Source organism: Pseudoliparis swirei, chromosome 6 (genome assembly GCF_029220125.1).
Source record: "Pseudoliparis swirei isolate HS2019 ecotype Mariana Trench chromosome 6, NWPU_hadal_v1, whole genome shotgun sequence".
Lineage (NCBI taxonomy): Eukaryota > Metazoa > Chordata > Actinopteri > Perciformes > Liparidae > Pseudoliparis > Pseudoliparis swirei.
The window spans coordinates 8,228,619-8,254,468 of record NC_079393.1 but is presented as its reverse complement, the minus strand read 5'-3'; the positions used below and the strand labels follow the sequence as shown (position 1 = coordinate 8,254,468).

General features: G+C 43.5%; 1 protein-coding gene across 1 annotated transcript; it reads right to left on the bottom strand.

Moving 5' to 3' along the window:
• Window positions 1-93: 93 nt before the first annotated feature.
• Window positions 94-25,850, bottom strand: tubgcp6 (tubulin, gamma complex associated protein 6). The gene is made up of 25 exons (XM_056415789.1): window positions 25,565-25,850; window positions 24,501-25,309; window positions 24,212-24,375; window positions 23,676-23,889; window positions 21,433-21,591; window positions 21,038-21,159; window positions 20,832-20,895; window positions 20,612-20,721; window positions 20,366-20,457; window positions 18,374-18,513; window positions 16,293-16,442; window positions 15,621-15,702; window positions 15,044-15,132; window positions 13,726-13,838; window positions 12,616-12,754; window positions 12,416-12,505; window positions 10,367-12,296; window positions 9,327-9,488; window positions 7,216-7,360; window positions 6,229-6,370; window positions 4,495-4,689; window positions 3,489-3,621; window positions 2,729-2,942; window positions 1,607-1,800; window positions 94-675 (listed from the first exon to the last, which is right to left on the bottom strand). The coding sequence occupies exons 2-25, from the start codon at window positions 25,287-25,289 to the stop codon at window positions 584-586; spliced, it is 5,724 nt and encodes a 1,907-aa protein (XP_056271764.1). The 5' UTR covers window positions 25,290-25,309; window positions 25,565-25,850; the 3' UTR covers window positions 94-583.

Below are 25,850 nucleotides of genomic sequence, written 5' to 3'. Positions count from 1 at the left end.
AAACTCTGGTGACATGACATCTTTAATAAATACCTTTTTTATCTCACTCACGTTAATGTGTTTTCACTACGTTACAAAATAAGAAACAAACGCTAGAGAATAGAGCATTTATTTAACAAAGCATTTTGGTTTGGTATTTACATATAAATTGCCACTTAGCGTATACGTACTTAAAAATCGACACACCTGGGCGTGAGGCTGGCGCCATTAGCATCATCTCGATGACAGACTTCGGCAGCATACAGTTTAGAAGTCACGCACACACACACGCACTTCAAATCATGCACATTTTATTGCTTCGTCATGTTTGAATGTTAAACGCATGCCGTAAAATAAAGCACAGGTGGATTAAAAAATATATTTTTTACACCGAAATGAAGGCCAGATCAACTGAATTTATTATATACACACGTAAATATGATCATCTGTCTTATAAACACATATTGGGGGATTTAAAAAAAATGTAAACACTCATGATACACAATGGTGCCTTGGATCACACACACACACACACACACACACACACACACACACACACACACACACACACACACACACACACACACACACACACACACACACCTCAGGAGTCTTTGTAGTAGTTGTTGAAGTTGATGCGGAGAAGGAAATCCTCCAGGTGAGGCTGGTAGCCTCTGTTCACCAGCTTGGTCACCACTGAGAAGAAAACAAAGATCACATTCAGATGACAGATCATGAGTGTTGAACATGTTTGAGATAACCAAGGGAGAACATTTTAAAACAAGTTCAAACTAGACACGGTTTAATTTAATTCAAAATACGACATACAATCCAGTATTTCAAAATAAAACGATGCTTCATGCAATATGCTTTCAAACAACGGTCTCCATTATATATGTAATTACAGAAAGGGTCAACCTCACACGACTTCTTGAATCCCCACATGTAGAGAACATTTGATGTGCTTTAAAAAACTAATTCAATTTGATATAATTTGGCAAACCTTATACTTTAAGGTAATCTGCAGTTTATACAATTTTAACATTTTACAGTTTCTGCAAATATAAGTGAAGATATTGTAGAAATGGAGGGAATATCCAGGCTACTTCATCCTATCTTCTTTTCCTCCTATTTAGTCGATATTGTTGTTGTGTATTTTATACAGTCAATCAAATACAATATTATTCTATATATTATACAAAACAGAAAGACTGAAAAGGTATAGGTAGAAGCAAAAAATGCTTATATATTCCTATCCTAAATAAATATCAAATAAATCAGAAAATGAATATCAAATAATTAAAAATAAGAAAATAAAAAACCCTATACATATATACATACATGCACATACATACATATGTATATATATATACACATATATGTATATATATATATATACACATGTATATATATACACGTATATATACATACACATATACACATATATGTATATATATATACATATACACATATATATACATACATATATATATATTCTGTTTTCAATTACCTGATTGATTGACATTACTATATAACACATGTGGCTTCATCGTTGAATAACTAAGCAACAGCTGAATCAAATGACTTGATAAAAAAAAAAAAGGATCTATAAAGATGCAGTCCTCACCTTTGAAAAGGAAGTGAGAGTAGTACTTGAAGGTGTTGTACGACTGCTGCATGGCAATGAAGCTGGGGTGCACCGCCTCCCCCTGCTGGCTGCCCCACGGCTGTGCGATCAACTGAGCCCGAAACTTGAGGATCAGGCTGAAGATGCTGTGGATGATGTTCATGACCGGAGCCGCCTTCTCCGTCAGCAAACCCCTGGGGGGGGGGGGGGAGTGAAAAGTTTAAGAAGCAGGACAAGGAAACTTGAAAGGACTTTTTCAGACCGACATAAGTGCGACACGAACAACCTCTGGAGGAGATTAAATCCTTCACCGGGTTCAAAAGTTAGCCTCACATCCAGCTGGAATTTTAATTAACAATGGTACGAGGAGGTTGAATTAATGTGATATGAAATTACGGGTGCAGCGAGAGATCCACTTCAACTCGCTCTGCCTCTCCTTTCACTCTCCTTCGTGCAGCCTGAAATCCTGATTGTTGTGAACTTTAATATGGAAGTCTAATTCAAACAATTGGCACGACACCTTGAACACATAGTTTTGACATAGTTTTGCAACCATAAGTTGATGTATGTAGTAGATAAAAAAACAAGTTTATATTAAAAAGGCGCAAATGCCAAGCATTTCTATACACACTTTGAGATATTCAAATTAAAACATGTATTTATTTATTATAAGACAAAAGACAATACAGACATAACCAGCAAAAATGTATGAAAAAGGGGCAAAATACAAATATAATAGAGTTACAGTATATGTGTGGAGTGACTTCCTGTGAAGACCTTCCTTCTACTGTGGCACAACTCGACTCTGTACTCGGGCGAAGTGTTTTTGGTGCATTCGGCCTGTACCCGTTGTGTATCGCCTATGCACGCAATCTCCGAGTTTACAAGGTTGTCGGTGGGATGCAGAGGCTAAACGCTGACAACGCTGAGCCCCGAGAGCTGTGATCACTCAACGCGATGACAAGTTGAACATGCATCGCATCCAAGGGGGAGACAAGGACGTCTGGTCTCGTTCCAAAATATCTTCTCCAAAGCAATATGTTGAAAAAAATTTAATAAATCATGCATCGCCTTGTTTGTGCACCTCGAGACGACTGAGAGACAAACAGTTCCCGCCCTCACCTGAAGATGGCTCTGTTGAGGTAGTCTGCGTGCGTCCGGTGGATGGCGTCCAGGTCGCTGGCGGAGGCCAGCTTGGCTGTGAACTCGCTCCAGGACACCTGCAGGATCTGGTTGGCGATGTATCCCTGCATCACCTTGACAAAATGCTGCATCTCGTGCCTGTACAGCTGCAGCTGGTGAAACTGTAACGAGCGGCCGGCTCCTTTCACCAGCGCTGAGGGAAACCGACAAAAGGCGGGAAGAGGTGCGTCGCATGACTGGTGGGTTTAGAGATGCGAGCTCACTTTGGGCACATGAATTATTAATGACAATAATTCATACTTAAAAGCGAGTTGGGAAACACTCCAGGCAGACTTTAGAATGTATAATAACACAATGAAGCGGTCACATTAATCTCGCTTGTAGTCAAAAAATGCATTCAGAGTCCTGCGTTATTTAGTAATCATCCACATTTCCCCCTGGTGATCGGTAACACTATTGTTGTAGTCTACATCCCTCTAAATACCGTAACGCTTAGTTTTTTCTCCTTCGGCATATCCATCTAAGTCGTCTGTGCCCAGGCGTCCACGGATCAATACAATCCGACCTACTTTGGCACAATAGCGAACAACAGTCCCACTGCTGTGAGATGTGCTCCGTGTAAATAAAACAGAGGAACGGCGGTATGTTCCCCTCGCCGCATACGGTGCAAGCAGTCGAAGCACAGCAGGCTCCGGGAGCACGGCCTGAATCGACAGCTCCCACCTTCCCACCTCCTCACCTGTCCTCTTGAGGTGGAACCAGACTTCGCGCAGGCTCCACACCATGTGCTTGAGCTGCAGCAGGAACGAGAACAGGCGGTTGTACTTGTTCATGCAGGTGTCCGTGATGATGATGTTCAGCGGCCAGTCCACCTGGGAGTCGACGCAACGGAAAACGAGAGGCGCCCGAGGGAGGACGGAGAGGGGGGGGATACCGTGTGTGAAGGTGTGAGAGTCAGTGAGTGTGAACGGGGAGAGGAAAAGAAAAAAACAAGAACGGGGAGTTAGCAACAACGGGTAAAAAAAAAAAAAAAGAAGGGGAGAGTGACAAAAGAGGCGGGGAGAAAGGTGTGAGAGCAAGGATGTTGATAAAGGAGGTGAGAGGATTGTGAAGGGAAGGCAGAGCAGGGGAGAAATGGGGGTGGAAGAGGAAGGATGAAAAGACATATGGGGAGTGTTGAAAAAAGAAACAAGACATTAGAGATAAAGATACGGGAAAGGAGGAGGAGATTAAAACATTTATAAACTAGAACGGGCACTCGGTAGAACGCATACCTTCGCATATCACAAGATTGGGCATTGAATTATGGACATTTTGGCATTAGTTGCATGCCAATTGGATCAAGATTGATCCCAAAATCTAATCAAATGTTCCCCGGATAATAACCAATCATCCCACCAAATTCGATTTAAAACTTTTTTTGTTATGCGAGGAACACGCATACAAATAAATAAATGAATACACGGCGATCAAAACATAACCTTCCGCATTTTCAATGCGAAGGTAATAAGGGAGATTCAGCAAGACGGGGGACAAAGGACAATATGTGCAGCATCGGTCACTGTGCACGTCCAAAAGACTCTCCAATCAATCTATAAGCTCAAACCATTTAAGTGATGAGCTCATTTTCGACACCCGAGGCAGTTTATCAAAACATGACGGGTTGTCGCATTCAGGCTGCCACTCACTCAGTTACTCGGCCCGTTAAAACACAAACACACACACACACACACACGCCGCCTGACCTTGTAGCGGAGCTCCAGACAGTTGAGCGAGTCGGGGGCGTGCGGGTGGAAGGTCTCTGGGAGGAAGCGCAGGGCGAAGGTGAAGTTCCCAGCCAGGGGCGTGTCCCCGTGTAAGCTGTACTGCAGGGCCTTGCTGAGGATGGAGTTCAGGACCAGGGGGGTCAGCAGCTCGCCGGGCGTCTGGCCGCTGCCCAGCTGGGTGGAGGAGACGTTTGTCAAATGAATACACAAAGCGGTCAAACACGGATCACCGGCGCTTCCCGGTACCAGCTTTCCACCCCAGAACGAACACCGCGTGGAGCCGATTGCGATGATTCGCTCGCTTTCCGGTTGAAGGTGTGCTAATCGGCTGGTGAAGTGTGTTTGACTGCAACCCAAAAAAAACTTCTGTCTCGGGGGCCCTCGGGGAGACAGATGTTCCTGCAGAGCAGCAGCACACAGGTGTTAGCGGCGGATGTGCTCGTTGCTGCACGGCGGGGAGCTCTGGGCTTATCGTACGTCGCCGAGGATTCGAGGGGGGGGGGGGGGAGACGCCACGCGTGCCGGCAATAGACAATGTGATGGAGGGAAACATTGTGAAAACTAGAACGGGCACTCGGTAGAGCGCATACCTTCGCATATCACAAGATTGGGCATTGAATTATGAACATTTTGGCATTAGTTGCATGCCAATTGGACAAAAATGTATCGTGCTATGGTAAAAAAAAAGAGTTTGACCTTTCCATGACCTTGACCTTTGACCCGATTGATCCCAAAATCTAATCAAATGGTTCCCGGATAATAACCAATCATCCCACCAAATTTCATGCGATTCGGTTCAATACTTTTTGAGTTCTGCGAATAACACGCATACAAACAAATAAATAAATAAATACACGGCGATCAAAACATAACCTTCCGGCATTTTCAATGCGAAGGTAACAATGTGACAGTGCAATAAGTATCGATGAACTCGATGAATCTGCCTTCATCTTTACAGAGAGTTTGAGATTTAGCGGTACGGCCCACAACTTCACGACGTTGGGTCGCTCTCGCCGCTCTCATAACGCCGTTTTCAGCCGCTAGAGGCGCTTCATTCGGCTATAAAGCTCTAAATACTCGCAGATATTTCCCTCAGGAAACAGCTGGACTGTAAATGAATGATTATGTCACTCTGCTGAACAGAAATGTTCACCTAGAAAGTGATAACAAGCTTAATTTTGTATTCACAAGGAGCCAGGCTGTAAACATAATATCGACCTGTTGCCCGTTGATGTGCTGAACGTCGGAGCAAAATGTGCCAGAGGAGCAACATTATCATTTATTTGGAGTCGCATGGCCATCAGATGTATGTACCTCCTCATTCTCAATATATATTAAAACTAGAATGGGCACTCGGTAGAGCGCATACCTTCGCATATCACAAGATTGGGCATTGAATTATGAACATGTTGGCATTAGTTGCCAATTGGATAAAAATTGACCGTGCTATGGTAAAAAGAAGATTTTGACCTTTTCATGACCTTGACCTTTGACCCGATCGATCCCAAAATCTAATCAAATGGTCCCCGGATAATAACCAATCATCCCACCAAATTTCATGTGATTCGGTTTAATACTTTTTGTGTTATGCGAATAACACGCATACAAATAAATAAATAAATGGCGATCAAAACATAACCTTCCGCATTTTCAATGCGAAGGTAAATATGTTCCGCATCGAGCGGACGGCAACACTTTTGAAAACAGCTTCACCTTTTCAAAGAGCAGATCGGTGAGGGACTGCGCGAACTCGCCGTCCTCCATCAGCAGGAAGTGGCGCAGCGCCTCAAAGTGCCTCTCCACCCCCAGCTCCACGAAGAAGTAGTCCACCACCGCCTTGTTCACCAAAGACACACTGAAGATGAAAAGGTGGAGGAGAGCAGGACCAAGATAAGAAAAGTGCAGGTTTGACACAATAATCAGAACGGAAAATTTATGCCGACTTGCATATTTGATACAGGGTGAGAGGATGATAGACATCTGCTCTGGAGAAAGCTCAGGGAATATACCGGGGGTTTTCGCTTTTTTTTTAGATGACTTCCTCTACCCCATTTCTTTAAATTATTCCAACGCAATTCACATTTGTAACACTGTGGGATTTAGGCGAAACTCTTTTTTAACTGAAAAGACAGCAGAGAAGATATGAAAATAGAGTCGCAAATCTCTGGCAAACTTCACCGTGTCGCTGAGCACGGGATGACAATGTCTTCGGAAAAGTTATGAATCCCAATGCTTAATACACTGCGCACCCTTCTGTGTGCAGAACGGGATGAGGGAAAGTCATTTCTTTACACACAAAAGGATGAACTGCATAGTGTGCAGAAACATTGCATTGAAGACCGACAAGCTAGTCCCGATCTCTGATGGAATTTCAAGCGGAAGAAAGATGGAACAAATGATGGAAAAGTAATAAGAATTTAAATTATTCCTCCGGTGCAGAATGTGCACTCAACTAAAGTTTAAGTGTCCTGGAGTAGCAGAAAAATGAGGAGATCAATTAAAGCCTCACACCTGCATTTCACTTAAACATAGTATTTCAGCTTCTAGGTAAAACGATCATCTTTTTCACACATTCAAAACTCATACTTATAAATAATATGGCGTAATGCGCTTTCAAATATGATGTTTTTTAGTCCTTTTATAACCACAAAACCGGCACTTTTCTTCCTGCATCTTTCTTCCTCTCAGTCAGACACTCACTGTGTGATGAGCGGCGTGGTGATGGCCTGTTTGATCAGAACTGGCAGGGAAACCATCTCGCTGAGTTGGACAGCGGCGGGGTCCATGGGAAGTTCCCGGGGGCCCCGAGTTACATGCTTCAGCAGCTGACACTCGGGGGCCGAAGCTGCGCGAGGGGGGAGATGACAGGCATGTTCGCCGAGTGAATATCGGTCTCAAAAAAACAACAATTCGGAGACAGTGGAAGTATGAAAAAAAAAAACAAATGACGGCATAGTCATATTTTTGCGGGGAATGCATGATGCCAAAGTAAATTATTAAACATTAAAGATCAAGTTCAGGAAGACGGAAACATACGACTGGGCTTTTTACGATTTTGTAAAAGTGTGATGAACTTAACGATTCATTGATAATGAAAGGAATCAGCCGCCCCAAAAAGGTCTATAAATGTGTTCCTGCACCTCTCTGGCACAATAAAAATAAAACATTAAGAGCTCCTCAATGGATAGAATTTAATTGATTTAGTCCATTAAAAAGCATATATTGTAATTTGCCCCATCTATTTCATCCACCTTCTATATTTCTAGTAGCACCCCTTAAATAATTAGGCCTCCTGACTTTCATCAGTCGTGCGGAAGACGTATTCGGCCGACTGATTTCATGGAGACTCTGGAAGCTGGCAGGAAAAATAGCAGCATGACACGCGGAGTGACGAGCCAAGATGCATCTCGCCAAACATAAACCAGTGTTAATAGCCTCATGAAATATCACTGCTTTATATACATCATGTGTGCCTGCTGTTGGGGAGAATATTAAACAGCCCCCGGGAATGCATCACTCCTAAACATGAAAAAGGGGGCTTGTTTTAATTGAGTAAGCCCCGCCGCTCTATGGCGCATCATTTATCCACAATGTCACATATTGTTTTGCTCTATTCCACAAGATGCGATTTCGGAAACGTCAAGGACTTTAACGGCCTGCACGTAGCGTACAAGTCACCCGTCACCATGCAGACGCGCTCATATTGTTCAATGTCGGCTGCAGGCCACAGTCGGGGAGTCAGAGGAGCCCCATTTCATTTCCTAACTGGTTTGTAGGGTATGCTACATAACAATCTGTTAATAAAGGAATGGGTTGAGCCTCGTTTTAGTCTCAGCTCAGTCCAGAAGAAAAGGAAACTCTCAGAAGAATTATTGTCCTGTGGAAGAAACATTAATTCATTAATTGTACACAATTTATGAGCCAAATAACAACATTGTGTTCATTTCATTTATGATTGGAATGCAGTACCTACTTTACTTTGGTTGTGCTGTGAAATAAGCCCGCACAAATTGTTTCACCCTCCATTTACCTTGAGGGTCAATTTGACCCCATTCAATGTTTAATGTCGGTGTTCTTTGGGGTCAATTTGACCCAAGGCTGTTTTTCACTGTGTCAAACATATAAGAAATATCAACTTTTTTTTATATATTTAAAGGGCTATTTAGGTAGTCAACAAACAAACATAAAGTACCTCACACTTAAACTTGGGAAACAATATTAATTCTAATAATTTTCTGGAGGTTTTAATTGCTGGGGTCAAATTGACCCCGAGGGTAAAATATGTTAGTAAATGTGAAGGTAACAGGAGGGTTAAATAAGGATATAAATAAAGTTTAGGCCCCTGCTACTAAGGTTCGATATACAGGCTTCAGAGCATTAAAGGATCTACAGTCAGAATTAATATTGAAGCAAAAAATGTTCCGCTTTGTATAGATATAGTGGAGTAAAGGCTAGTGAAGCAGAGCATTATCATCCTAGCCACCTGCTCAGCCTTCTCCATGTTGAGAGATACAGAGCAATAGCCATGCTCTAAATTCCTTATATAGCACCTTTTAAAAAGGTAACCAAAACCTTTCACACGATATGCCCTCTGGAAATGAAACAGCTCTGCTTTTAATCAATCTTCCATTTCCTTTCCGACATAGTTAAAACATGGAAATCCTCACGGTTCTGCTCTGGTTGATATTTGTTGTTGCTTTGTGTCAAGAATCCCGACTCGCTGCCCAAATTCCTCTTGGCATGTACCAAAAATGAGCATGTCATAAACTTCACATCGCCCACAATGAACCAGTCGTATGTGATGAACTAACCCATTAGGTTGTAGCAGTCTTCGTATTGGTCCACCTCGTACTGAGCACACAAAGCCAGGAGGTATTCCTGCTCAGACTTTTCTCCAGGGGACAAACTGAAGCCTGCAGCACAGGACCCCATGAACTCAACCAGCTGCTCCCCAGGGCTGTCCGACTTAGAGCCTGAAGAAAGATGGACAACAATAGAAATAGAACACAGTTTTCAGTGATAATTGTCAGGTGTAATATATATATATATATATTGATGTTGGTATATATATATATATATATATACCAACATCTCTTTTTGTCTCCTATATTATTGATAATAATCAGAAGTTATAGTTGCAATAACCAATTTTCTGGGGCCACTTTGAAGCAGACACGTTTGGCTCCTTAGCTGCTAAATGCTTCATTCTGTCCATCAGTTTTTCATTGTTACTGTGTTTGTCTGTCTTATAGTGCTGAGCAGGTGTTTTACAGTTGTTGTTGTTTTGTTGAAAAATGATGCCTTCTGTTGTCAAATATGGTGCTAAGAGAGTGAACCAAAACAGTAAATTTACAGCTAAATAATGAGCAAAAACTTGCCTTAAAAATCTATAAAAACAAGGTGTGCATCATATATATATTCTAACTCATATCTTTTGGAACTGCCCAAAACCTAGTGCACCTTCGATTCTTTCCATCTCACCTGACAACACATCTAATCCATTAAATCATTACGCTATGTTAAGCATTTTGCTTTTAGTAGCAATGAAATCACAATCACAGTCTCAAGGTAAAAGCTGCAACCTCTAAAATAAAGAAATAATGTATTACATTTATGTCAAGGAGAATATTACAGCAATTGAACCGCAACTAGACGTATTTATGAGCACGTCCATCTATTTTTTTCTGTCTTCAATAACCCTAACAACTCATCAAGAGCATCTCCTCTATGTATGCAAGTTGCACCGTTTTGTCTCGAGTTAATGCAATAAAAATAGTAAAACTAATAAATAAATACAAGAGTGAGTTTATTGATTTCGTATTATATTTGCATCGAAGAAGAAAGAAATTACCTTTCACATCTTCGTGTTCTTCCGTCTCGTCCTGATTCAAGACGTCTTTGTCCTTCACCACGCAGCCAACCGCGAGGGAAGAATCTGACGAGTGGCCAAAAGTGCTGCCGGGCAGCGCGGCAGGTTGCGTCTCCGCCCCGGACACCACGCAACCCACGGCCAGCGTCGAGTCAGAAGAGTGACCGTATGCGCTGCCCGGTAGCGGCGATGCGAGCGGTTCAGTTTTGGCCACGACGCACCCGATGCCTAAATTGGAGTCTGAAGAATGCCCATGGGCGCTGCCGGGCAGAGGAGACGGCTTGGGCTCGTCTCCCGAAACCACGCATCCGGTGGCCAACCCCGAGTCCGAGGAGTGACCGTACGCGCTTCCGGGGAGAGCGGCCGAGGCGGGTTGCGCTCCGGGCGTCACGCAGCCGGGCTGAAGCGTGCAGTCGGAGGCGTGCCCGTGTTTGCTCCAACGGGGCCTCTCGTCGGGCACGTTCGACACGTACTCGCCCACTTTTATATTGGCGTCGGAGGCGTGGCCGTGGACGCCGGGCGCAGGAAGCGGCGCAGCGACGTCCGAGATATTCTCCCCGACTTTAATGTGGGCGTCCGAACTGTGACCGTGAACGCTGGGGGCGGGCAGAGGGGCGAACACGTCCGAAACGTGCTCGCCGACTTTGATGTGGGCGTCCGAGGCGTGGCCGTGGACATTTTGGGCGGGAAGAGGAGCGACAAACTCCGCTGCATTTTCCCCGACTTTAATGTGGGCGTCTGAACTGTGACCGTGAACGCTGGCGGAAGGTAGAGGGGCGACCACGTCCGACACGTGCTCGCCGACTTTGATGTGGGCGTCCGAGGCGTGGCCGTGGACATTTTGGGCGGGGAGAGGAGCGACGAACTCCGCCGCGTTTCCCCCGACTTTAATGTGAGCGTCGGAAGCGTGGCCGTGAACGCTGGCGGAAGGCAGAGGCGCGTCGACTTCCGACATATGCTCTCCGATCTTGATGCCTGAATCGGACGCGTGACCGTGGACGTTAGGGGACGGGAGGGGATCGGTCACCTCTGACGCGAGCTCTCTGCCATCTAACCGTCCGTGGATGCTGGATGACGGCTGCTGGGCGACGGCATCTGAAGCCGGCTCTCCGGCATTTAGGCGAGCGCCGGAGAGATGAATGTCCGTCGTCGGAATATCAGCGCCCGCTTCGTCTTGAACGTCCGAGCGGTGGTCTCGAGTGCTCGGTTGAGTGTTTGCGTCAAGTGGATCAATCCCGCCACGGCGAAGACCATTATCCTCGCCACTTTGCTCTGGTGGCGTCGACGGGGAATCAACCGCATCATCACCTTTTGCATCCTTAACCGATTTACCCATGTCATCATTTCCCTCTACCGCACCTTCTAAATTTCCCATTTCAATTACCGGTTCTATCGCAGATGAAACCTCCATCGGCTTGTTTTTTGCCGTCGAGCCGCTCTCATCGCCGAGCTGCATTGTGGAGTGAGAGGGATGTCCGTAAATGCTCGCTTTGAATGTATTCTGGTGCTCGTCCGCGATGTATTGTCCGAGAGGAAAGCTGGATTTGGAGGCTTGGCCAAAGGGGCTGGCTTTCGGAAAGACATCCTGGAACTGAGACACGTTCTCTCCAATGGGGATGTGGGAAAAAGACGGATGGTTTCGGATCAAGTCGAGCCGAGCTGCAGATCCCCGGCAAGGCCGTGACTGGACTGCAGCTTGACCGGTGATACCCTCAAGTGGACTAAAGGGGGCACTGAAGTCATAGTCTACTAGTTGTTCCGTCGGACACGCCTCGGGTCGGTCAGCGCTGATCGCCTGTAGGACAGGGTCAGCTGCCAGGGTGAGCACAGATGCCCCAGGTGGTGGCGATACAGCGTCACATTCTGGAGTCTCCGCTAGCCGCTGTTCAGACGGATCTGGACCGGGAGCTTCCTGTGAGAAGACGATGCATTTGAGCACACACACACACACACACTTCCAAAGAACATAATTGAGTGGGAGAAGAAGAAAAAAATGGGGATTACGGTTGAGAAATAAGTGTGTCGCCGTACCAGTGTTGCAGTCTTTAGAGCGGAGCGAACCGGAGGCAACACTTCCATGGGAGGTCTCTCCTGGCCTAATGGATATTTATTCAGCATTGCCTGGAAAGAAGTCACGAGAGCTTTGCATACTTCCCTTAAGTAATTAAAATAAATACATTGTCCTGTGTGTGTGTGTGTGTGTGTGATTCCAATGTTAATTCAATACAAACCTGAGTCTGCTGCGCGTCATGCATGAAGAACTGAGCCCTGGCTTCGTCGAGTCTCATTCGCTGCACCTGCCACAAGGCCCGCCTCTCTCTGCGAGCCGCCTCCTCCGACAGACGGCTGTACTGATCGATCAGCTCCTTCCTACGGTGTGGGCGGAGCAGCAACGCACGAGTGACGGGGTCATATTCTGGTTTAGTAAACACAGTTTAATGCATTTCTAGAAAACGGTCTAAGTCACAAACGGCTGCAATTGACTAATATTTCTTGTTTGTTGAAATGACCATCTCAATATTTCAAAGTGTAAGGGGATGTGTTGGAATCACTTGTCTTGCCGCGCTCCAATGGTGCGACACAATTTGCATTTATGGGATTGTCCTCTTCAACAGCAGGTCATTCAGTCACCAGGTGGCTTTGCTGTAGCTCGCTATAAATTAATACTCAACAAGGGTAGCAACATATTATAAATAATGTCATATTTGAATACTGCATCATTTATATTCAAATTGGAGGGCAAATCATTCAGCAATCAGTATTCCTTGTACTCCGGCAAAATAAGCTTTCATGTGCCGGCTCTGATAAGCATGTTGGTCTGCAATAAGCTTGCGTGTGAATATGTGCTTTCAAGCTCTGTGTCGGCTCCGAATTCAATTACGAGCAATTTCCTTCACCAATTGTCAGCCTGTTCAATGATATATAATTGATTAATCAGTAAAGGCCATTTATATATGAAATGTACGTTTTTATTTTAATGAATATGTTCCCGGCACATCCCGAATAATAAGGTTATTACATCTTGAAACTATGCTACAAATTATACTGCAAGGCAGAAATAGTAAATGAAGCCACTGTGAATTAGTCAAAAATAAGCAACTTTTGGCCACCTTATGGAAATCTATTTGTGGCATGGTCGGAGCATATTTGCTCATGCCTTTATCCCAACTGCATGGTCGTTCGGCACAAGCCCAGCTGCTGTAATATCCCACACAGGTAGAGTTGATATCCCCTCAGGTTTGCACATAGTCACTTCATATATATACTAGATCAAATATATTGTGAACAGAGATTAATCAATCATCAATAAAAAACATTTGCGGCTGTAAAAGCAGTCAGACCTGGCTCTCTGCTCCAGTTGCTGCTCCAAGGCTTGTAGTCTTTTCTCTCTATCCCGGAGCTCTCTGGCAAAGCCAAAGTCATCCTCCTCCTGCCTCTTGGCTACACTGTGCCGCTGGAGCCAAACACACACAAACAAACATGTATCAATGCTTTCAGTTTCTAAATACAGCATCAAAAGCAATGAGGAGATAGCATTACATTCAAAGTGCATATATATATATACAGGACTGTCTCAGAAAATTAGAATATTGTGATAAAGTTCTTTATTTTCTGTAATGCAGTTAAAAAAACAAAAATGTCATGCATTCTGGATTCATTACAAATCAACTGAAATATTGCAAGCCTTTTATTCTTTTAATATTGTTGATTATGGCTTACAGCTTAAGAAAACTCTAAAATCCTATCTCATAAAATTTGAATATTTCCTCAGACCAAGTTATAACAGCTGAGTGTTTGTCAAGGCTCAGGAAACCCTTGCAGGTGTTTCGAGTTAATTAGACAATTCAAGTGATTTGTTTAATACCCTACTAGTATACTTTTTCATGATATTCTAATATTTAGAGATAGGATATTTGAGTTTTCTTAAGCTGTAAGCCATAATCAGCAATAAATCAGAATAAAAGGCTTGCAATATTTCAGTTGATTTGTAATGAATCCAGAATGCATAATATTTTTGTTTTTTTAATTGCATTACAGAAAATAAAGAACTTCATCACAATATTCTAATTTTCTGAGAGTCCTGTATATGTTGCACCCGTTGTTTTTACAGATTTCTAAGGCAAGTTTTTGCTCATTTAGCTGTAAATTTACTGTTTTGGTTCACTCTCTTAGCACCATATTTGACAACAGAAGGCATCATTGTTCACCAAAATAACTCTCCAAAAAACAACAACTGTAAAACACCTGCTCAGCACCAAAAGACAGACAAACACAGTAACAATGAAAAACTAATGGACATAATGAAGCATTTAGCAGCTAAGTAGCCAAACGTGTCTGCTTCAAAGTGGCCCCGGAAAATTCTGTTATTGCAACTATAACTTCTGATTATTATCAATAATATAGGAAATAGGAGACGAAAAGAGATGTTGGTATATATATATATACCAACATCAATATATATATATATATTACACCTGACAATTATCACTGAAAACTGTGTTCTATTTCTATTGTTGTCCATCTTTCTTCAGGCTCTAAGTCGGACGTCTAATGCTCTTACAGACAAAGCACACAATTTGTCACACATTTCCTAATAAATAAGTATATTGTTAAATCGGTGTTACTCATATCCACATGGAACCTATTTTACACACACACCTCTTGTTCCTGCTTCAGCTGCTGTTTCAGTTCCTCAAAACACTCTCTCTTCTTGGCCTCGTCAGCCAGACGAAGCGACACCTGGCGCCCTGCGGGAGCCGAGAGAAATAACAGTGGGCTGCTTAACCCCCCACATGGAAAAGTGCATAACATCATCTCTCACATGCACACACACACGCACGCACAATCACCATCTGCCGCATACAAACTCACACAAATATACCTATGCCCGGAGCATCAGGCCAGACTCTTCCCCACCCCTCCCAAACTTCGCCACACATATTTTGGATTTAAAAAGGAGTTTGCTAAACTGTGCGAGATATGATTCGATTTCACGGCCCGTAGAGCTGTGAGCCAATCGAAAGCATTCCTCGCGGCCCTCGGCCCTGTGCATCCCCGCTGCTCTGCAGAGAGGAATGAGTCGCTGAAGGACACACTCGTCGCCAAAAGTGAAGAAGCAAGTGTGTGTTAAACAGGGGTGTGCATATGCATTAAACAGGATATCAAAAATGATACTCAGAGTGTGTGTGTGTGTGTTTGTGTGTGAGAAAGAGAGAGAGAGAAGTGGAACACTAACCGCGAGTGCTCTCCAGGGCTTTAACCGCCGACTCTCTGACCTGATTGATCAGCTCCTGGCGTGCCTCCTCCGCTCGCTGAGCCTTACAATAGACAGAGAAGAAATCATCATTAACGGATATCCATCCGGCTGCCCTGTAGCTCACCCCACCTCCCCCGCCTCTGCCAGTCAGCACTGCCAGCAGCGTGATGGGTCACACGCACCGGGCTGCTACACTAAATCAAGCCGCGTGCGAAGCCCAGGCGTCAGCCGCATCATTATAATGGCTCGCTGCTGAAACTCTCAGGACTTGAGGGGCAGTGTCCCCATCATGAATCATGTAATGTTAGATAAATATATATCTGGACTATACCCGTGTATTGACTCGTCTTACTACAGGGTTGCCTTCTCACTCGATGTTAGGCTTCCATTGATTATTACACATTTACTACATTTTAGTGAGCTAGCAGTGAAATAATGGAGTCTTCATTCTGCGAACACACCATGTCGACTGACGTGTCTACTTACATGGGAACACATCCTTATATTGTTCTTCAAGCTGATGTGACCAAAGCTCTTGTCAGACACAACTGAGAAGCGATAATTACAAAGGCTTCACAAACATCAGAAGAAATTGGTTTGAAAAGACATCACAGCCAGGAGGATGCGACCGCGTGGATAAAATAGGCGTACTTGCTCCTCCCTGCTGACGGCGCTGTGCTTGGCGACCCTCTCCATGCGTCCGCGATACACCACGCAGTCCCTCTCGATCTCCTCCACCTCCTGGAGGGAGAAGGTGACGGCGATGCGAGGCACCGGCAGATCCGACCAACAGATGTAGTGCTGTGGACACACGGCGCACAGAAAGCTCGCACCAATCAGACGCTCTTTGTCCCGAGTGTCTTTACGGTTGATTAATTGGGCCGTTATATTCTGGATGGATTGATTGCTCTGTTAAACCTCAGGAAGGAGTGCGAAGTGTCTTTGCCATCGTGAGCGGCTGGACTCAGTAAATATTTGGCATCAAAATAGTTGGTCAATTTGCTGTTAAACAACTTGATTAATGGACTAATGCAGTTGGAGCACCTTTCGTAACAAAAAATGTACAATCAGCTGTAAAAGAGAGACATGAGCCTTGTTGGGAAATGATTTTGAATAACCAGCTACTGTCCACGGCTGAACCCACGTGGGAAAACATCGGCCGTTTCCTTCAAAACATCCGCCATGACATACCTATTTCTTAAAGTCGCCCTTAAATAGCACATTACTAACTGTCCTTTTTTTATTTTATTTTTTTATTAAGATAATTTCACATGTGCCATTCAGCTGTGTCCAAGAATAACGGACTAAAATTAGCACACCGAGAGACTCTGTAGTTACAGAATGCCAATTAGTCCGGAGCACGAGCCCTGTGGTTTAGGTCAGGCGGGTTAAGTCGTAAAAAAAAACCTGAATGTGCTGGTGAATTAGCGGGAGAATCACATAGAAGGGAGGAGATTGAATACAATTATATATCGTAAGAACGTCAACACTTCACTGGCGCGTTTCTATTTGTCCGGCATGCTAAGTTTACCCATCACCATGCCAGGTGGAGGAGGGACATGTACACGCTGAGGTTTACAGGTGCTTTGCATCGCATGGTAACTCGTATGGACACACAGGCTGTATTTCGGGCACAATACCATTATAGACAATTCAGAGATATCAAAGATATTGAAGGAATTTCATCTAGATTAAATTAGGAAATAAATCGGCAACAATTTGATTGATAATTGCAGTCAATTTTAAGCAAAAGTGTAAAAAAATAATTTAAAAAAGGGGATTGAGACAGCATTTTGGATCCTGGAAAAATTGTGATGACATTCTTTGCACCATTTTCTGTTGTTTTATAGAATCAACAAATAATCAAGATCAGCATAATATGCAGCCCTACTATCTGATCTGACATCGGGAAGGATGGAGAAATGCTCATCATAAGGTGTGTAAAATCCAAAGTGTCCGAAGAACGTTTGAATCGATATAAAACAGAGGAAAGCATAAAATTCTCAAATTTTAGGAATTGGGATGAGGGAGTGGTTATCATTTCCAAAAAATTGGCAATAATCTTCCTGTAGATCGACAATTTGTTTTAATCAACTATTCATTTCACCCCTTGATGCATTCCGATAGCCCCGCTATCACAAAAAATATACATCTAAAACGCCAATATGTATATACATTTTTTTTTTTTTTACCAAAGCAGGACTCAAAGTGGCAGAAGGCTGCAGTAACAGAGAGAGAGGAACAGCTCAGGCTTCAAATGTCTGAACGATGATGAAATCATCTCTGTCAGAACCAACAAAACAATTCAATACTGATGCACGTGTTTCGACAGCGTTTGGCCAGAGCCCGTGTCCCCATATGTTGCACTATTGAATATTTGTCCAATCCCCTTTGGGGAGTATGGATTTCCAGATGGGTTGAAGCATGTTGTGGCAAGTAGATAATTGCGGGGTGCAAGTGTATTTTGTGGATGTAAGATGGTTCTCAACGATTCACGACATCGAATGACTGAAAAGCAAGAAAAAAAAACCAGATGAACTACGGTAGTGTTCTCTTGAGGTTTATCGTTTTACATGCCTAATGTATTCACAGCAAACAACCGGCAAAGACTCTTTTTGTACTGAATAAATTAAGACCTAATTTTATCAGATGCACGAGTATCTTTAGAGAACATTCAGCTGCCTAAAAGCCCCCGTCTGCATATATGAATGTGTTAAATGTGCAAAGCAAACCTGCGGGCAGCAGATCTTGAGGAGGTTGATGGTCTTCCCACAGACGTACACGTCGTTGCCGATGTGTCCCAGGAAGATGGGCACACAATCCTCCACGTCCTTCGAGATCAGAGTGTAGCCTTGGACCCAAAAGTGTTTGTCTGCGTAGATTTAAGAAGACGGGCCATTACATCCTGCGCTACTATTTAGACCAAGTGGTTTTACTGCTCCATTATGCCTCGGATAACACTGCACACTCACATTTGGAAGAAAAAAAGAAAAGAAAAAAGTAACAGTGGTGTCGTATTATGCAGCCTGCACTAGTCCTAAAACTTTTCCTTATTAGTACGACTTACGGGGCATGGCAAAACTCTGGTCGCTTGAATTAACACTTGGAAATTGTTAGCGCTTAGCTTAGTGATCCTAAACAAAAAGCATAAGAGAACATGAATGCGCTGAGCTCCGAGAACTCTTTACAGAAAGCCTGCGGCTTGCCGAGAAAGCCGAGCTGCTGATTGCTTCCCTGGCCGACAGACTTCGAGGAGAACAATGACATTTGTGTGTCCTCCAAAAGGCGGGAGCAAGAAGTGCAGAGGTTCACTGCAGGAGTTGATGAGGTGTAGCCGATGAGCAAATTGAACCTCTGAGCCAGACAAAGCCGAGGTGATGGTCTGACCTTGAACGGGGTGTTGCATGACATACAATATTTGGACAGGCTATAATGATTCATACAAAAACTATATTTATGGAGTCCTGTCCAAATGAAGCAATTACGAAGTGTTCTCATTTGGGGAACAGGTTTTCATTTAGATGATAATTCGCTTACAAACAATTCCCCCCCAGTCAGGGCTGAAACCAACGATTATTTCCATTATCGATTAATTTGCTGATTATTTACTTGATTAATCGTTTTGTTTTCACATTTCTGTAAATAGGGAAAACAGCCCAAAATATTGAGCCAGAGCCATATTTTCAAATGTAGTTATGTCCCGTCCCCCCCTGACAGTCCAAAGATAATCAGTGTACCGTCGTGTACGATAGAGAAAAGCCACAAATTGTCTCATTTTAAAAAAGCCTCCGCAAGCGGAAAGTTTATATTATGAAAGATGACTTCAATAATCAATAAGTTGTTTAAGATCTACCATCTTATGGTCATATCTTGTTTTCGCATAACATACTAAATCGATCTATTAGGGAGTCGGGCTGCCCCCGCTTGGTTAATTAGACGACTAATCGGTCGTTTGGTTCTTCTCATGCAGAATGATTTATGAGTGGATCTCTGGTGAACAAAATATTTAAAGTGGTTATTTTGTGTGATTCTTTGTGGAGAAACACAGTCTTACATACATGTTGATAAAAAAAATAAAAAAATGAATTAGTCAAGAAAATAATATGAGTGTCTTTATATATATATATTATATATATATATATATTTATTGTGAATGGGCTATTTTCTAACAATTAGGTGTTGCCTTGGGCTGTAACAAATGCTTGTGTCTTTATATTATGCTGAAAATAATAGAATATGTTAAATCTTAAAGATGGCTCTTCATGTATCTGCAGTGGAAGAATCCTCTCCTCCTGTCTCAACGCTACTCTTCTGCTCTCTTGAAAAAGCCACGTCACTAATTGGATTAAAAAATAAGTCGGCTCGTCCAGATTTGTCAAGGGCAATTACAAAAGAAAAAAAACTCTAATTTATTGAAGAAAATCGTTTCAGCCAGCATGGTGTACCAACTGAAAAGAACGAGGGAGCATATTTGTGTTGTTTCCGTCCCTGTGGCTTACTGAGCAAAGTTGGCTCTGGTCTCCAAAGCTGCGGGAGATGATTTTGTTTCCCACTGATTATCATCAAATAACTTCATGACATCCTTTATAGACACAAGGACAAATCTAACTGGGCAATAAAGGCTGTAATGAAACAAAAAAAAATTCTGCGAGACAATCTGTCGTGCAGGCTTTTCATTTTCAGAACCTGCTGACTGAGGACAGCGTGCGTTCGTGTCGTCTCACCTCTGCAGCACAGATAGTCCTCATTGACCTGGATCATGAATTCTCCATAAACGTCCCGAAACAAGCCACTGTACACCCAGTCAGACACAAACCTAAGGAAAGCGCAGGAAAAACCAATAGTCACACCCAGTCCTGACAGTCCTTAGAACAATGTAAATAGAGCAAGACCTGCATAGCAATGAGGGCGATATTTGATTATATTGTGCTTTGAGGATACATGTCTGCATGAGGAGCGTCGTGACTGACCGTGTATACGGTTCACAGCTGCTCTTCAGCAGCGACAGCAGGACCGGGTAGTTCTCGTTGCTGCAGTTATTCTGTGCTTCGTTGTACAGATAGGACAGCAGCTTCACACCCTGAGGAGAGCCACACGACAATGAGCTGACAACCCATCCGATAGGCTAAACACAGCCGTGATGGATGACACATTGCAGTTTGCGGAGAAAAAAAAAAGAAGAGAACTCACGACAGGGAAGGTGGCCTGGCCTGCACCTAAAGGCCCATCTACGCAGCACAGCTCTGACAGGTACCTAAGATTAAAATGGAAGCGGTTATTTTTATCTGATGATATTAAAAAACCACGGTCCTCTAGGTCACGACTGCACTGCGAGGTTCAAAAGAGTGACATTAATACTAGACACATGAAGGCACAGGGGACAGGTTTGACCTCACCTCAGTTGGCGGCCCACTTTGCGGAAGAGGAAGCCAATGGTCAACAGGGTGAGGGTGGGTGGAGTGCTGAGAACACAAGCCCTGTAGTAATGCAGATACTTCCGCATACCACCGGTAAAAGCCTGAGAGAAACAAAATGTTTGCTTTTTTATTAGATTATCAATACACTGAAATTGTCACGTTACATTCAGCAGAGATAATAGACGATGATCGTGCCTTTGGGATGTTGGATAGCTTTGGCTACAGATGTTCTAACACCAATTATCTGAAACTTACACTCTTCTTACATTATCTTATTTGGGTTATTAGATTGTTTTGTGCGCTTGTGTTGATAACTCACGTGTCTCAAATTGGTAATAGGGGTCAAACATATTGACGATGATCATGCGACATACCTGAAAGACGAGGCCTTTTTTGTCGGCACTCTGCAGAGAAAAGCGACTCAGCCTCAAGTAGTGGGTGCCGTGCTGGGCCAACTCCCCCAAGAGACGGGACACACTCTCCGAGGAGGCTCCCGACATGCACACACCAGGTCTGACATCAAACTGGACACTCTGCGAAGGAGATGGCAGATTCACAGTGGGCGGACATTCATTAATCAATGAATGACATCTCACAGACGAGCCCCGCGGCAAAGCCCGTCTTTGAAAAGCTTATAATATAGATTTTTTTTCTTGAGAATCACCTTCATGGTGAGTTTTTACAAAAGCATGGTTTGTGGTGTTATTATATGAGATCGCAATACATAATCAAGTTTTTGCTATGTTGTCCACGTCATGGTTGTTTTATGAAAAGTGGATACAAAGGGGTCCCAGACGGTATCCATCTGGGGAGGTAAGAAATAAGACGATATTTGTGAAATCTAGCACAACACTAACGCAGCCTCAATGATTACCTTTGAGTTTAATAAACACCTCTGACATTCTCGCCTTGGAGAAGTTGCATGATGCAGGACTACAGTATTAGATTATATGAGATTGTACACGTGTTCATGATATTGTGTTACTCTCTTCTACAATAATAATAATGAATTTTATTTGTAACGCCCTTTTCATTCGAGTGCTACAGAGCCAGTAGATAGTTAAAAACAAACTATAATAGAAAATAAAATGGCAGTGATTTTAGACAAAGTCAAAAACGCCTTCCTGAATAAAAAGGTTTTCAGGCCAGTCTTAGAAGGGTCCAGTGCCACCCCTCACAAGGTCAGGGAGACTGTTCCATAAGCGCGGCGCTGCCGGAGGTGCATTTCCATTTATGCATCTTCGGGTGAGTCGTAGGACTTTGTAGATAGATAGATAGATAGATACTTTATTAATCCCCAAGTGGAAATTCGTCATCACAGTAGCAGCACCAATAAACTAAACACACGAGAATAAAATATAAAAAAACAGGGATGAAAGATATAGATGTATACAAGTAAAATATAAAATACAAAATGAAGTATATAAAATGAAACATATGTATATACATATATACACACACACAAACAAATATAATACAATGACTGTGCAAAGTACACAAAGTAAAATATATATATATATTTATATACAACATATATGCATACACAAATACAATACAATACTAGTGACTGTAGTGTAAAATTAAATTAAATATAAAAATATTAAATATAGATATAGACAGAGTGTGCAAAATGCAAAGTGTGTGTATGTGTGTAGTGTAAATGAAAATTAAATGTGTGTGTTGTAGTCAATCCGGAATGAGACAGGGAGCCAGTGGAGTGAGTGGAGAATGGCTGTTATGTGCTCATATTTCCGGACTCTCATCAGGATCCTGGCAGCGCTGTATTGAATGCATTGCAGTTTCTGGAAGTTCTTGCCAGTGATAATAGTGAAGAGAAGATTACAGTCATCCGGTCTAGAGGAGATAAAAGCACGGAAGAGCTTCTCTGCATCTGACATGGTTAAAGTGGGGCGGAGTTTGGAGATGTTTTTAAGATGATAAAAGGGGGTTTTGCACAGGTATTTCTATAAGGTCATTAAAGGTCAGGTGAGGTTCAAACCTAACTCCCAGATGAGTGACTGTGAAGGAGAGGGGTATGACTGTTAAAGGTGAGATGAGTTATGGAGGATGACTGAACCTGAGTGCCAACAACGAGGGCTTTGGCTTTGCAGCTGTTTAACTGCAGTAAGGTGTCGCTACAAGCCTGCATGTTAAAGATAAAGTATGCTTGGAAGCAAGAACACAAGGGGCTAAAAAAAGAAAAGCGGGAGAGAATAAAGATTTAAATGACTATCTTCTTCTGAAGATAAAAAAAACAAAAAAAGACGTAATGGGAAACAATAAAGCAACACAAGAGCTCTCCTGTGGTTTTGTTTTTGGCATTAGGAATATTTTCCTTTATTTCCTTGCAATGCATCTTGTCAGGCGATTAACTGTGCTATTTTTTCTTGAGTTAATATGCTTTTATAAACCAATTGGGTTTGTGTTTATGTCGCACATGCACAGATTGTCCATTGATTCTGCGGTTTATTTTCTCTCTGTGTTTTATTCTTCGTAATTGCTGTCACAGCGCATTTATCACCTCATACACTTTTATCCATTCAGTCTGATAGAACCACAAAAAACAACAGATCAATGGCATTTTAGGAGACCGATAAAGAAAGATAATGAAATGCACCTGGTTGAGAGGGAAGGTTGTAGACACCACTCCGATCAAGACGTTGAGGAGGTCAAATACCAGTTGTGCCTCAGTGTCCAGGGGCAGTGGAAGGAGAGGAGAGGGTGTAGCAGTGCTGACCACCCTCATCTCCCCCTCCCATAGACGATAAAGCTGGTCAAAGGCCTCCCTGCCTCCCTCTGTGAGATAGAGTGACTCTCTTTTCCCCGGTGGGCTGCAAAGAAATTCATTGTAAAATGTGGTGTTGTGTTTCAGAGACTCAGAGCTTCATCTGTTACTTTCCAAACTGCTTCTTTTCTCCTGTTTCGTGACTTTGTACACCAAATTTACTTTGTACACCAAATTTACTTTTCAATCTAAATAATTCACTCCAACACAAAAAGCCAGAAAAAAACACTGGTTCTCAATCTTAAATATTTGTTATTTTTAACATTTTAGATTGTTGTAAATAAAATCTCTTGGTCTGACAAAAAGAGTTGATCACCTCAGACTTATTACGATAAAACTTTCCACGGCACAACCGACGCGTCACTTACCAGCCAACAGACTCCCAGCAGCGGCGTCTTCCAGGCTCAAACGTGCGGAGAGCCTCCCATATATCAACGTCTGGAATGGGGCTGGTCTCTGACTGAGAGTCTGGGGTCATGTTGGAAGCGGACTGGAAGCCCTCATCCTCAGACTCATCTAAACACGACGGGACCTGCACAGACAGCAATAAACCCTGATTATACCATTGCATAATGCTGGGGTTTAGGCCTTATTCAAGTACATTTTGCAAAACAACATGCATGTGCTTCGATACTAGGACAATACATAGTGTCATACCCTTATAGCCAGCCCAGTTACATCAATATTTCTGGGAACAGGAGGAAGGTCCAGTTTTATGTCTATGTCTGAGGTTCGCGTGTGCTGCAGTGCTCCAAACAGCGTCATCCTGGTATCCCTCTCAAATCTGTCTTCCGCTTCCAATTTAGTTCTCAGAGTCAGCAGTCCGGTGCCTGGAGGGCCATCCATCAACCTCTGAGTTCTACACAGACCTTCCAAAGAGCCCCACTCCTCTCCACACACTAGACCCCATGCCCGGGCTTCTAGCCTCTGCAGCTCTTCGCTCTGGTAGCCCCAGGGTTGAGGCCTCCGAAGCACGGGCCTCTCTCGTCTCATGTAGTCTCTGCTAAAAGATGTAGGGGGTGGTGGTACCGAACCAGCGAGATGTACCAACAGCTCAATGACTGCGTCCATCTCCTCCAGGCCGGAGGACGCTCCCTCCGGCAGCATCCCCAGCTGCTCCTCCAACTGCTCCGCTTCCTCTCGGCACCCGGCCACCCGCAAGTCAAAGCAGATCATCAGGACTTTGTTTTTGGGCGGTGTGTTAGCTGTGGCACTCGATGCTGAGGCGGACCCTTTGGTGTGATCTTGAAATAGCTTAGACAGCAACGAGCCGTACGCACACTTCTTGAGAGTTCTACGGAAACCTTCTCTCGAGATTCCACCCAGGGCCCGCCGCTTCCAGGACACCCCAGACAGGCTGCAGTCACACAGGGCACCCAGCAGCTCAGTGATGCTGCTGCTGCTGCTGCAGCTGGGCTTCATGTGGTCGTTGGGTCTCGAGTACATGGTGGCACGGTTACTTCAGCCTGTATGAGTGGAACGAAAAGGGATTTATTTTTGTGCACTGAATAGACAAGAAACTATAGAAAACATATGTTGAGGTTTTAGGAACTAGTAATGCTTAAGAGTCCAACCAAATACTCTAGTTAGCTTTCGGGTTAGCTCGATGAATGACATCAGCTAACGGTAAATAGCTAGCGTTTAATCCTGTAACGTCTCATACAATTGCATATTGAAATATCCAGCTCAGTTTTAAATCAATGCTTCTCGGAGTTATTTACCCTCTCGAGATCGTCTGTTGTTGTAGATTCAGAGTGACAGCTTCAACCTCGCATCCTCCCAGTGCATGCTAGCGCTTAGTAGTAGCGAGTTCCCACGGATCAACAAGCTAGCTGTCGTGCTTAGCTTGTGTGGCAAAGCATGCGTAGCCCAGGGGGCGGGTCCGTTTCACAGATCCCATGTCTTTATTGTTCAGTGGTTTCTTGTTCTGGCATATTCGTTCCAGTTAATATGCTGTAATGTTGTTGTTGTTGTTGTCGCTAGCTAGACGCTTCATTCATCTTCCAT

Bases quoted from the DNA above. Each gene is read 5' to 3' on its own strand.
- tubgcp6 (XM_056415789.1), bottom strand. From the start codon at position 25,289: ATGTACTCGAGACCCAACGACCACATGAAGCCCAGCTGCAGCAGCAGC. The intron at 13,839-15,043 runs GTGTGTGTGTAA...GTTTGGCTCCAG, and splicing joins AGCTGAAGCAGGAACAAGAG to CGGCACAGTGTAGCCAAGAG. The intron at 12,755-13,725 runs GTCTGACTGCTT...CCCACACCGTAG, and splicing joins CAACTGGAGCAGAGAGCCAG to GAAGGAGCTGATCGATCAGT.